General features: G+C 38.8%; 1 protein-coding gene across 1 annotated transcript in view; it reads left to right on the top strand.

Moving 5' to 3' along the window:
* Nucleotides 1-947: 947 nt before the first annotated feature.
* The window catches only part of NRK (Nik related kinase), a 162,744-nt gene continuing 150,400 nt past the window's right edge, over nucleotides 948-13,291 (top strand). Inside the window, exons 1-2 of the mRNA XM_060001855.1 lie at nucleotides 948-1,004; nucleotides 8,059-8,124. Of these exons, the coding sequence (XP_059857838.1) occupies nucleotides 948-1,004; nucleotides 8,059-8,124 (123 nt within the window). The remainder of the gene's footprint in view (nucleotides 1,005-8,058; nucleotides 8,125-13,291) is intronic.

Genomic DNA, 13,291 nt, shown 5'->3' with positions numbered 1-13,291 from the left:
GATGTAGACCCCCTCGAGGGGACTTCGCAGCGGCCCTGTCCACGCTGCGCTGCCCTAGGCTAGTGGCTTCGAAGACCAAGCTGTGGTAGCCCTGCGGCGCACTTGGTGTTTTCTCCCCGCCCCGCCCGCACAGGGGCTCGCCTAGGTCTGATCCCTAACCCAGTGGTAAGTCATTTCCTTATCTATCTTGATGGGTCTTTGCAATAAATGGAGCAATAAAATTAGAGGAGCAGAAAGAGAAAATAGACAACTAGAAAAGTCACAAGTGTTTCGTGGAGAGGTGAGGGCGCGGGCTGTTTGGACTGCAGAGCTGTGGGGCCCAGACTGGGAGCGGCGCGGAGCGGGACCGGTTTTCCGGGGCTGGCAGCTGCCTCGAAAAAGTTTCCTGTGGAACACTCGCCAGCGGGGGCGGGGGCGGCGGGCTCAGCGGTGGACGTGGGAGGGGGCGGGCGCCGGGGGCCGGCTCGCAAACCGTTATAGTCCTTCAGCACCTCTCTCGGCCAGTGGCCCCCTCGCCCGCCTCCCCGCCGCGGGGCTGCCCACCTGGCGACGTGACGCTGCACCAATCCCCTTCGAGCTGCTCCCGGGCCCCCTCCTTGCACCGCCCCCCTCCCCACCCTGAAAGAGGCGCACCCTGCCGGGACAGACGCTGCGCTCTCGCCCTCGGAGCACCCTTCTCACTCCTTGGTCTCCGGGACGGACGCTCAGACTCTTCTCTCGCCTTAGCCAGACTCGTTTTCCCGCCTCTCAAACTCCGGCTTCCCTCCACTCCTCGCTCTTTTCCCTCCACATTCCCCTCCTCTTTCTCCCACGCCGCAAACCCTGGTCCCCGTTGCCTTCCCCGGCCCTTTCCCTTTCCCTTCTCCTCCTTCGACTTCTGTCCGCTTCCACCTCAGACTCCCCGAGCGTGCCTAACTCAGTCACCCGCTCCGGTTCCGCTCGAAGTCATGGCGGGACCTGGGGGTTGGAGGGACAAGGAGGTCACGGATCTGGGCCACTTGCCGGTGAGTAGAGGACGCCCGTCACCCCCGAAGTGCTCTCTTCTGCGAGTTCTGAGCATCGATGGAGGGAACAGACGTCCGAAAGCCTGGCTAGGCCAGGACTTCGATAAGACCGCGACTGCAGGAGGGGGCCCCGGGAGTGGGCTTGCGGGAAAGGCGCCCCCTGGGTACCCGGGTTGCTCCAAACTCACGGAAAGGCAAAGGGCCGGGGGAAGAGGGATGGTGGGAAGAGGTGGCAGTAGGTTGGTGCGGGCCACAAACAGCGGGACCTGTTCTAAATGTGGCCCGTTTGGTCTAGCGGCGCTCGGGTACTTGTCCTAGCGGGGCCCAAGGAGAGGCCAAAGAGCGCGACGACGCGTGGCTTCCTGAAAGCACGCCTCTCTGTCACCCTGCCGCCCCGTCGTTTGCTTCTTCTTTTGCCAGAAGAGATGCCCACTCTCAGCGTGACCTTTCCTTCTAGGTGCCAGCGGGCCAGAAAATTCAAGCGTTGAAGTCTCACTTTCTAATAGCACTTTCTAAAACCTTCTTACTCTGCCAGGGCACTGGTCCTGATTTAGTATTGCTGGAGCTAAAGAACTCGACGCCGCTTGGGGAAGAAGGGAATTCTGCACACCCCAATTTAAAAAATAAAATGTATTGCGCTCACTTGCTAACCAGATTTAGCTTTTTCTCGTGGTTTTCGTTTGCGGATTCTCCTTTTCCCAAATGCCCAGCTTTCCTCCAGAGTTGTAATTGATTGGTGAGCTATTATCGCCGTCGTTATTAGTAGACTTATTATTTTAGCAGCACCGTTTATTTCATTGGCATCTGGTTTCTGGCAGATATTGGATCCCACCCAAATCCGTTTTTCAAGTTCCCGTTTTAGATTGGCATTTCACTCGCACCCTCTCTTGAATGCAAAGGGCCCCTGGACTCTCTAAAGGGAATAAGCATGCACCGTGCTGGAATGATCACCAGGCAACTGTAGTACAGGGCAGTGGCCTGCTTGCTTTGGGGAAAGCTAAATATTAACCTTGAGGTTATGGGGCTATTCAAAGTAGCAGTGCCTTAATTTTATACATATTTACATTTAAATATTGTTTTCCTGATGATGGCAGACACCTGTCCCCCTCAAAAATGGGGCATTCCCCAAGGCTCACCTATATAATTTCACACTAAAACAATGTGGAGGAGGAGGTGATGCACATGGGTAACATTTTAGCAAATTGTTCTCAGCCTTTTTTTTAAAGGAGCCTCAATGTAAACGTGTTGAATTACAGATAATCAGCATTGTGGTTATTGATGCAGCTTCATAAAATAAAGTCACAGAATTTTTAAAAGTTAAATATTTTTCCACTCAGTGTATACATGAGATTTCTGGAATATGGAGGCCTCAATTGGTGGTTTCCTTTCTGAACAGCACTTTCACATTCTGACTAGATTTGCTCCCAAGTGTAAAACCAATGAATGAAATGTTACCCTCCTCCAACATTCTCTGTGTACGGTGGGAGAAAGAGAAAAAAAAAAAAAAAAACTAGGGCAAATATGGAAACCACACATAGGCAAACTGAAATAAACTCTTTTTTAAATTGACTGAAGGGAGGAATGAGAAAGACCTCCTAGAAATGATAGAGCACGGAATTCCAAAAACAAGGAGAAAAGGTTTGATTGCTGCAAAAAAAAAAAAAAATGGGGGGAAATGGCCCAGACTAACTGACCCGGTCATGGCCCTGGACATGAGAACTTGGTGAGAGCCAAGAAGATAAGGGGAAAGGCTACAATCTTTACATTGCAGCTCACTTAAATAGTTTTCTGGGGGTTGGTGGGGGTGTGGAGGGGAGAAAGATGAGGTTAGTTTTTAATATAGGGATAGGGAGAAGACAAAATTTCAGGGCATTGATGTTTGGCCTTATTTTACAGACTTCATGAAAGTCTCGTAAGGTCCTCAACTTCTAACAATTTCTAAATTTCTATTACATAGGAGCTATTTTATATCATGGAGATCTTCACCATGTGAGCAAATTATGCATAAGTTTCCCCTCTTCCTGAACATCCATCAGGGTCTAAACCCTGAGAAATCAAGCAGAAGAAGAGCACCCCCATTTAGAATTCTTTTTTTACATCAAATTTTTAGAGATGCAAAACATTCACTGTTGTTTTGGTCACTGAGGTATAGATTAGTGATTTTGGATTTCTTTGCATTTGACTTATTTCCTAAGTTGCTGAAGAAATAAGAGTAAATGAAAAGGTCAAGAGATATCTAAGTTATCTGTTTGGAAGTTTGCATTTTGATGCAAAGTAGAGATGATAAAGCAAGCAAAGAAACCTGCATATGGTGAGATCCCTTGTGATAATTATCCTCAATAGGATACATATGAGGTCAGAAAGTTGGCATCTGTCAACACCAAGTATACCAACTTGGCAACAGCCAGATAATGAGGGGGGATTCAGACTTTGGAGTTTCACACTGAGCAAGAAAAGAATCTTGAAGAGTATAGAATGATTAAATATGGGTCTAGTTTAAGATTGATATATTATGTCCATTCTAGGGCTGGCCAGCTAAATGACCACAAGACAAGGACCTTTGAAAGAGACCAAGCTGGCTGTGCAAATTGTGATTTAAAGAAAGTAGTAGAAGGTTATTTGGCATTTTTGTTATTAGATAGATATCTTTTAAGACCTAAAATATTAAACAATAGTGAAAGCTGGGGAAGCAGGGAGAGGGGAGAGAGAAATGTACTTTCTTTTTTGCATAATTCCCTAAAGTTAAAGACGTAAAATAAAAGAGTAAACATAATAACCAGAGACTGCCAGGTGGGTAAGCTACATTTTCTTTGTTAATTAGTGGGTTACTGTCATTTTTCCATTTTTCCTGACTTACTATTGAATAAACATTTCCTATAGGTGACAAAACAGAAAAGAAAGTACAGAGATTTGTGGTTTGTGCTTCCTTTTTGAAAAAGAGAATGGCAAAACCATATATATATGTATATATATATATATACATATATATACATATGTATGTATGTGTATATATATATATATATATATAAAATCTGTGTGTGTTTCACATTGTCTGCCAGCAGCAATACCTGGGGAGATATATATATATATATATATATATATATATATATATATATATATATATATATATATATATATATATATATATATATATAAGGTTTTTTCCCTACTATGCATATGTCACTCAATCCTTGGGACTGGAAACTATTTCTTCATCTCCAAATCTGGCATGTCTTTCACTATGATAGTCCCCTTTGCCTTCTGTGCCCAGTATGGTAGTGACATTCCTCACAACTCTGGCCTTGGTATTTGACACTGCCGTGTGTAGTCCTAATCTATATTGGGGTCAGGATTAGACAGGCCTGGAGGACAGTGGTGGCAGAGGTGATCTGAAATAGTACATGATCCAAAAAACTATATTTGAATTACATTAAGTTTATATTTAAATATAACTGCCAGCTCTCCCAGTCTTCCTTCACCCAGACCAAGCCTGCTTTCCACACTCAGTCATGAGAAACTTTCACTTTCTCAAGTCCCTTAGCCCCCTATTTTGAATCAGTTTTACCTTCTAGTCCACAAAGGTTGAAATATTCAACATATCCTCCATTAGGTATCCCAGAGCATCACCTCAAAATGACATTGTACTTCAATCAGTTTTCTCAGTCTTTTTCCCCTCAATATCTAGAGCAGTGGGTTTTATGTTAGTGCACCAGAACAGTGCCCAAGAATGATCTTGGATCTTGAGACCCATCCACAGAAATTCTAGTTTCATAATTCCATGGTTGGGACAAGGAATCTGTATTTTAAACAAGATTCTCCAGATGAGTCTCATGTAAGGAGAGTCTATGCAGTTCACAGTTTGAGAAACACTAGTCTAAAGGAAGAGATTATCCTTTTTAAATTTTCCACTTGAATTGTGAAGCCCATTCCTCCAAATATCTCTGAAACTTACTCTGACACTTATTTTGTTTTATCTGCCACTTTCAGGTTCTCTCTCCATAAACTATTTTCATAAAATCACATTTTCTAATATTTAAAACAAAAGAACAATAGCCTCTGCTCTTTCTAGGTACTGTGCAATCTCTTTTCTTCCTTTAGCTGTCTAACTACTGGAATGTGTTCTATGATTCTCTTTTACTGCCCTAAATCTGAAATTTATTGCTACCTATGATGACCATTTATCATTTCCACTTTGTTCTTAATTTCTGCTGTATTTGGTCCTGTAGATCAGCCTTTGCTTTTGCGTCTCTTCCATGACCAGCAAACACTGCCTTCTAGTGGTTCTTTTTCTTCCTGTTACCCCCAACCCCCTGCCTTTAATAAAATTACCCATCAATGTTCCCATTTTCCCCCCTCTTCTTGAATTCAGAAGACAGAAACAACTCCCCAATTTCAGGATTTCAGGGGGCAGACTAGGACTTTTAAATTGCAAGAGTTAATTTAGATACATAGAAAAACATAACGAAGTATGGAGTATTTGCCCAACATTTTATGGTTCAAAAATGTTTTAAAACTTAGACTTTTAGTAATATCTTTTGAAAAAAACTTTCACAAATTAAGTTTTCTTGTTAAGTGACCATTCTTTTAACCAAATGGAACACCGGAACATACTGAACCACCAAGTATTCTCTAAATTGATATAGCAGTCATAAATATAAAGATCTTTCCTCTTCCTGGTTTTCTTATCTCCGAGTAGCAGGGCAGAGGAGAAGACCAAGTAATCATAGAGACCCCCTTGGTGAGGACTTTAAATTTCACAGTGACCAAAAAAAGTTGACTTCTCAATACTTCCTTCTTTGGGAGCCCAGAATAAGCTTTCTCTGACTATAATTCAGTGGAAAATCTGATACAAGAAATTGAGTAATATTACTCTAGTAATTAGCATAGTTCCCTTCCTCTTTTTGCCGAGTTTGACAATAATTTAGTCTTGAAAGAGATTAGTGTGGAGATGGAAACAAAAAATATTGCATAAAACTAATGAAAAAAATAGTCTTAGATGAATACTAAAATGAGCTGCCTTTAAGAACAGAAAAAAAGTTTTTAAAAACCTTTTTTTTATTAAATGTGAGCATGAGGAGAATTAAGATGTTCTGGTCATTTGTGAGCAGGAAAAATTTTCCAAACAACATGAATATAGATAAAATAAGGCCTTCAAGAATTCCACCGGCATTTTGTTGTCCCGTTCATTTCCTTGGTGTCTTTTTTGAGTAGGTAGATACCTGGGTTCAAATATGAGTAAAGTACTTACATTATTGAGGGCTAGAAAAAGGATTACAGAAATTAAAGACCATGCTCAAAGATTCGGAAATAAACTTGTTCAGATAATACAGTAATTCTCTGATATATGATATCGGGGTTTTGTTTGTTTGTTTGTTTGTTTTTAGCTAAAATGCAGCCTCAACTGTAACAAAGAATGGTTTACCGATAGGAATCAGCTAACATATTTGATTCTTTTGACAGATGACCAGAGACTGTTTCTCCAGAATTAATAATGTCTCATATAAGTTCCTCAAAGATCTCCTTTAAAGAAATATGCTAAATTGATAAACTCTTCAAGCCAAACCTTAGGAACTTCTTTGTTGGCTTTTTCCCATAAATTTTTCAATGAATTATAACAGCAATGATATGCCTATTATCAAAGTCCACTATAACAATCTATTTTTAGTTTTCTTGAATCCTCAAAATTATCATTTAAAAAAAATTTGTATTTTCATTGGGAGTATGTTCCCTGAAATATTTTCCTACAGTAATGCTGTGCATATTGTGACATTGAGTTTAATGCTAATTTTAAGAAAGTAGGCTGCTAACAATTGTCATATCAATGCATTGGAAACATCTGGATTTTAGAATGTCAGAATCTGATTTTTTTCTAAAGAATTTTAGAGCTAGGAAATCACTTAACACAGCACCTTTATTTTATATATGTGAAAACTGAGTCCCAGAGAGAGTAAATAACTTACACAAAGTCATATAGTTAATTAATGGCAGAACTGGGGCTATAACTTTAGTCTCCTGACTCTGTCCAGTTGAATACTTATTGACTGAAGTAATCCCAGAGCTGTGTCATTTTCCTATGACACTTTTGCTAGATTAAACAAATATCACACCAGTTTAAAGGAATCTATAATTTGTCATATACATTGCATTTGCTCAATAGTTTTTCTGTTTAGCTCACATTTGTCACAGTGATAAAAATATTTTTAAACAAAGTTATACAAAGTTTGTATATATAAAATGTGCTTTCTATAAGGCATGTGAATTTCCAAGAATTTGCCAGTGCTCCTATTACTTTGTGCATAAATTGGCATCTACTCATACTTCATATCTCTTTTGCTAAAATAGCAAAATAAGCTGCTAGAGTAAGAGTTTAAATAGTGATAAAATTCAAGAAACCATGTTTTTTGGTGAACAAGAAATGAATATCCATATTTTAAGGTAAGGAAACAATGTTTAAGGATAAATATGGAAGCCTTAAGAATCTGCTGATAAACATGTTATATTGTCTAGTTTTTTTAAAAAAAAATGATGCTCTTTTAATACCATGATGTTATTTTGTTATTTATATTTAGAGGCAATATTCTTTCTTAAGAATTACTATTATATAAACAATCTAGACTTTGTAGCCAGTACCTACTCATCATTACATATCTACTCAATATTACCATTGCCATATGGTAAACTTTCTGCCTGTCTGGTTAGCACTCAAAAGACGGATATCAAAAGAGTATTTCAATTGCAAGTAAATTAATTTAGTTCTACTTTTAATAGCCTTTCTAATTAACTTATGAATATGCCTCAACTAGACATAATTGTATGCATTTTACAGTTTTATGATAATTATACAGTTAATGTTCACACCATTGCTTCTTTTTTATAAATGACTACACTCAGTCCAGGGAGATTGTGACAACGCTATGCTTTTGGTAAATAATACTTAGGTTCTTCCCATGGAAATTCTAAAGGAACAAGACAGATTAGAAATTCCACTCTAGATAATTTAATGCTTGGCTGTTTTTCCAAGAAAATTGAAAAGTTTTATCCTACATTTTTGCAGGATCCCACTGGAATATTCTCATTGGATAAAACCATTGGCCTTGGTACTTATGGCAGAATCTATTTGGTAAGTGGAGTTACATTAGGTATTCATTCTGCATTTTCTAATAACAAAAATGATTGTTAAGTCGAAACCCTACACTGCAAATCAAATAATGCCAAAACATATTTCACTTTGAGAGAATGATCAAATTAAGATAGCTCAGTAACAACTGTGAGAATTATTACGAAAAAATGGATTGGAAAGCTATAGTGAACCAACCAACAAAACATAAGATCTAAACATTATTAGCAGAAAATTAATAAAATCACTAAAGGAAAAGAGAACTAATTCAAATAATATGTACCCAAATAAAAATATCACTTGTTTGATATTATATGTCCATACCATTCTAATTACTGACATTCAACTTTTAAGCTGAATGTTACAAAAAGTTTCCATAGCATTCTATATCATACTATGTACATGAATGTGCACACGTATGTGATAGCTTCCCAAATAATCTAACAAGAAAATCTCTGCATTTGTTTAATGATATTTATTAAGCATAAAATATATGCCAGGCACTGTGATAGTCTTAAGTGGTGAACAAAACAGATAGTCCCTACTCTTCCAGGGTTTATGGTCTAGAAATATGTAAGTGATTAAATGTGTGTATTTGTGTGTGGGTGCGTGGGGGCTTGGAGGAGGCAAATATATAAGTAAGCACAGGAATAACTATATAATTGCAATTGTAATATATTTCTGTAAGAAAATTCATAGTGATATAAAAGTAAAGAACAGGGGGCTTAATTTAGATTGAAAGTCAGGCTCCCTGGGGGAATCACTGTTAAAATGACATCAGGAGGACAAATATGAGATAACCAAGCAAAGGTATGGTTGTAGAGGATGATGTTGATTCATTCTAGGTAGAGCAGGGGCAGTGGTAAGGGCTGGATTGGAGATGGGGGGTGCTTTAGTGGCCCTATCACCTTGATCAGGTGCCCTTCCCTCACTCTCTAATATGGTGAATAGACATTTTCTCAACCTTGTATAATGTTATGTACAAATGCAGGGTTCCTCTTCCCCAGGAATGTCCCTCAAAAACCAGATCACTGTCCCTAGGCTGATCCTTACTGTCGACTGACCACCGGTCCTCTATGTATGGGTTGTGTAGACGTGTCTTGAAATGGGTCCAGTGGAAGGGGCCTCTTTCTAGTTCAGACAAAGGTGCCCTCTGCCTGCCAAGCCTTGTAACCTTAGGGCTGCATCTGCCCAGAAGTAGCTTATTTTTTAAATTCATCTACCCAGGTAGGGTGGGGAGATCTTTAAAAGTTGCGCAAATGTGCCTAAAGCACAGACTTTGAGTAGGAGAAATAGCATTGTGGAAGGATCCTAAAAGCAGAAAGAACCTTGGTGAGTATAAGGAACAGAGAGAGTATCAATATTCATGACAAAAGTTTTTTCAAGCCATTTTGACCTGACCTATTAACAGAAACAATAAGCTATAGACGGAAATGTGATACAGACACAAATATATTGTTTCTGTTACTTCAATTGCATTCTAGACTGAATGATTAGTTAACATTTGTGTGATCTAAGCAAATTTTGCCACTTTGTGCATAGATACCTACACCTTATACATAGAAGTTTCTCTTCTTTATGGCACATTTATAATTTCCATGGCTCCACGCACATTTTAATTCCTGAGGGGTGTGTAGTTAAGTGTGTGTGTGTGTGTGTGTGCGCGTGTGTATACTTGGCTTGATTTGAAGGTATAGAGCTCTCTCCACCATCAGATATTAGGAGTAAAAACCTCAGTTATATAAGGCAAAAAGCAAAGGTAAGGCTAGATAACACAAAAAGATGGTTTCTCATCAGCAGTCATCAGAATTGTGATGCCATAAGAAGAAAAGTCAAGAGGGTAAAAAGGTGAGTTGTGCATGATAATTCTCTTTTTTAAAAAACTAGGGCTTAGGGGACTTCCCTGGCAGTCCAGTGGTTAGGACTTCGCCTTCCAATTCAGGGGGTGTGGGTTCGATCCCTGGTTGGGGAGCTAAGATCCCACATGCCTTGTGGCCAAAAAAAACCAAAACAGAAAACACAAGCAATATTGTAACAAATTCAATAAAGACTTTTAAAATGGTCCACATCAAAAAAATCTTTAAAAAAATAAATAAACTAGGGCTTATTTAGGTATAGTTTACACTTGGTAAATTCATCCTTTTAAGTGTAGAATTTTATGAGTTTGGACAAACATGTAACTACCACCACAATCAAGACTTTTCAATATACATCTTAAATTACACAGTATACCTTCAAGTAGTATTCTACCACTTCACTGTGTGGTGTCCTAGTTTGTGTACTATGCTTATGGTTGTTATACATTTTGCTCTTAGGTATGATATGAACCTACACTACTACTACTATTTTCCCTCTACTCAATACTACTACTTTTTCTTTAGTCAGTTATCTTTTAGAGCAATTTAAAAAGAAGAAAAATTTATATTTATACTCATTTGAGCTATTTCTGGAATCTTCATTTCGTTGGGTAAATCCAAGTTTCTATCTGGGTACGATACTCTTTAAGCCTGAAGAACTTCCTCTAACATTTCTTTTAGTGCAGGGCTTCTGGTAATGAAGTCTCTGCTTTAGTGTGAGAAGTCCTTACTTCTTCATTTTTAAAAGATATTTACACTGGATATAGAATTTGGGGTTGACAGTTACTGTAGTTTCTTTCAGCACTTTAAAGATAACACTCTATTGTCTTCTGGCTTGCATAGTTTCTGAAGTCCGTTGTCATTTTCGTTCCTCCTTCTATCTTCTGGCTGCCTTTAAGATTTTTCTCCTTATCTTTGTTTTTCAGCAGTTTAAATATGAAATGTCTAGGGGTTTTGTTTTTATTTTGTGTGTGTGTGTGTGTGTGTGTGTGTGTGTGTGTGTGTGTGTGTGTGTTGGTGGGGTATTTACCGTCCTCGGGTTTCTCTGAGCTTCTTCCTCGTGCTTCTGTGCTTCAGATTCTCGCTCAATGCTCTCCTGCCTCCCCTAGTGGTATACTGCTATCGCTTCTTTAAGTGCTTGTTAGCCTGATGGTGTGGGGCAGGGAGTTCTCTGTTTTCCTGATTCAACCCCAGTCTTAGGCAGATACTGTGCTTCTAGGTCATGAGAGTGAGACTTTCTTATTTACCCTGCCCCTCTATTAGTGGTAAGACATCCTAAATGTTTTGGACCCAGGACTAATTCCTGCGCTACCCCCCAGAAATAGAGGAGTGAATTATTATTTTTTTTACATTTCCCCCAGCTATATCAGGTCTTCCTCTGCACCCTGCGGGGAATAGGGTTTGATGTGCCCTTCCCCTAAGGCTTAGGGCTTTTATTCCATGGGGGGCGGGGAGAGAAATTGCACATGGTTTCACGCTTTTCCTACTGCAAGGGCTTCTTCTCTCCATCAGATCAGTACCAGAAATCTGTGGAGAAAAGCTTATGACTGTGCATGTATTCCTCTTGTATCTGTGGCTCATGAGCGTACTGTACTCTTATGCTAGCCCATACTTGGCCTTTAGCAGTTCATTAAAAATTCAGCAGAATTCTTTTTTTTAATTTTTATTTTTTATTGAAACAGTTGATCAACAATGTTGTGTTAGTTTCAGGTGTACAGCAAAGTGATTCAGTTATACATATACACATAGCTATTCTTTTTAAAATTATTTTCCCATTTAGGTCACTTCAGAATATTGAACAGTGTTCCCTATGCTATACAGTAGGTCCTTGTTGGTTATCTATTTTAAATATAGCAGTGTGTACATGTCAGTCCCAAACTCCCAATCTGTCCCTCCCCTCCACGCTTCCCCCACTGGTAACCATAAGTTCATTGTCTATGTCTGTGAGTCTGTTTCTGTTTTGTAAATAAGTGCATTTGTATCATTTTTTTAGATTCTGCATATAAGTGATATCATGTGATATTTGTCTTTCTCTGTCTGACTTACTTCACTTAGTATGATAATCTCCAGGTCCATCCATGTTCAGCAGAATTCTTTATACCAGCTTCTATGTGATCCTGTCTTCCCTCTGTAGCCACGGGTGAGCCAGTGCTCATGTCCCATCTCTCCCTGCAAGTGCTTGTCTTTTTTCAGACTTCAGGCTGGCTGGTTGCCTTGAGACTTCTCTCTGGGTTCAAGAAAAGTAATGATTTCGTAGGTTATTCATGTTTTGATTGTTGTTAGGGTGGAGGTGGCACTCCTTTCAGCTTTCCACATCTTCATCAGGAGCCAGAAGTCCATGTCAAATTGAACCTTCATGAAGCATCTACTATATGCTATGTCCTGTACACATTTATAATTCCTAAGACTTTTATATGTACCTATTCACATCCAGAGATAGAGAACACTTCCTACCATCAGATCTTCAAACTAGAAACCTCTATGTTACAGAAGGTGAATGATTACAGATGCTTTATTTACATTAGACAGATTTTCCTTTGTCACTCATTGATGTAACCTCTTTTTTCTCCCTCAAATTTATTTCCTTCTGTAAAAATTTTTGGGATAGTGGCACTTTATATAAATACCTCCTTCATGGAAAACAACCTTGAGTATGTAGTAAATGCTTTTAAAATGTTCATACTCTTTATACCAATAATTCCGCCTCTGGAAATCTATGATAAATACAAAAATATAGAAAAAGCATATATTCATTTTAGCAGAAAGGTGGCATTTTGTGGTGAAAAGTGGACCTGCTTTGGAACAAGACAGACTTAATTCAGTGCTTACTTGGCCATTAATTAGCTATGACCTTGAGCAAGTCACTTAACTTCTGAGTATAAATTTCCTTATTTATAAAATGGAGCTAATAATACCTACCTTGCAAGATTTTACAAAATTTAAAAACAATGCATATAAAGCACTTGGCACATGGTAGCTATCCTTAAAAGATAGCTACTGATATCATTATCACTGTTCCTATTACTTGTAGGAAGACAAATTCAGCAAAACACTAAATAGTAAAAAATTAAATGAAGTAAATTATCTCAGTTAATATATTATTTCTCTGAAAAGCAATGTTTATGAAGGTATCTAGCAGCATAGAACTATGTTTATGATATTTAGTAAAGTATTGCATATTATTTGTATACTCTTACAGTTCTGTTAAAACTTGCACATGAAAAATGGTGAATTAAATGGTTAGAATAGTGAGATACTGGATGTACTTTTCTACTCTATATTTTTTAATTGTATATTTCTAATGACTGTAATGT

This window comes from Delphinus delphis, chromosome X, assembly GCF_949987515.2.
Source record: "Delphinus delphis chromosome X, mDelDel1.2, whole genome shotgun sequence".
Classification (NCBI taxonomy): domain Eukaryota; kingdom Metazoa; phylum Chordata; class Mammalia; order Artiodactyla; family Delphinidae; genus Delphinus; species Delphinus delphis.
Note: the sequence above shows the minus strand (reverse complement) of the source record. Positions and strands in the feature narration are given on the sequence as shown.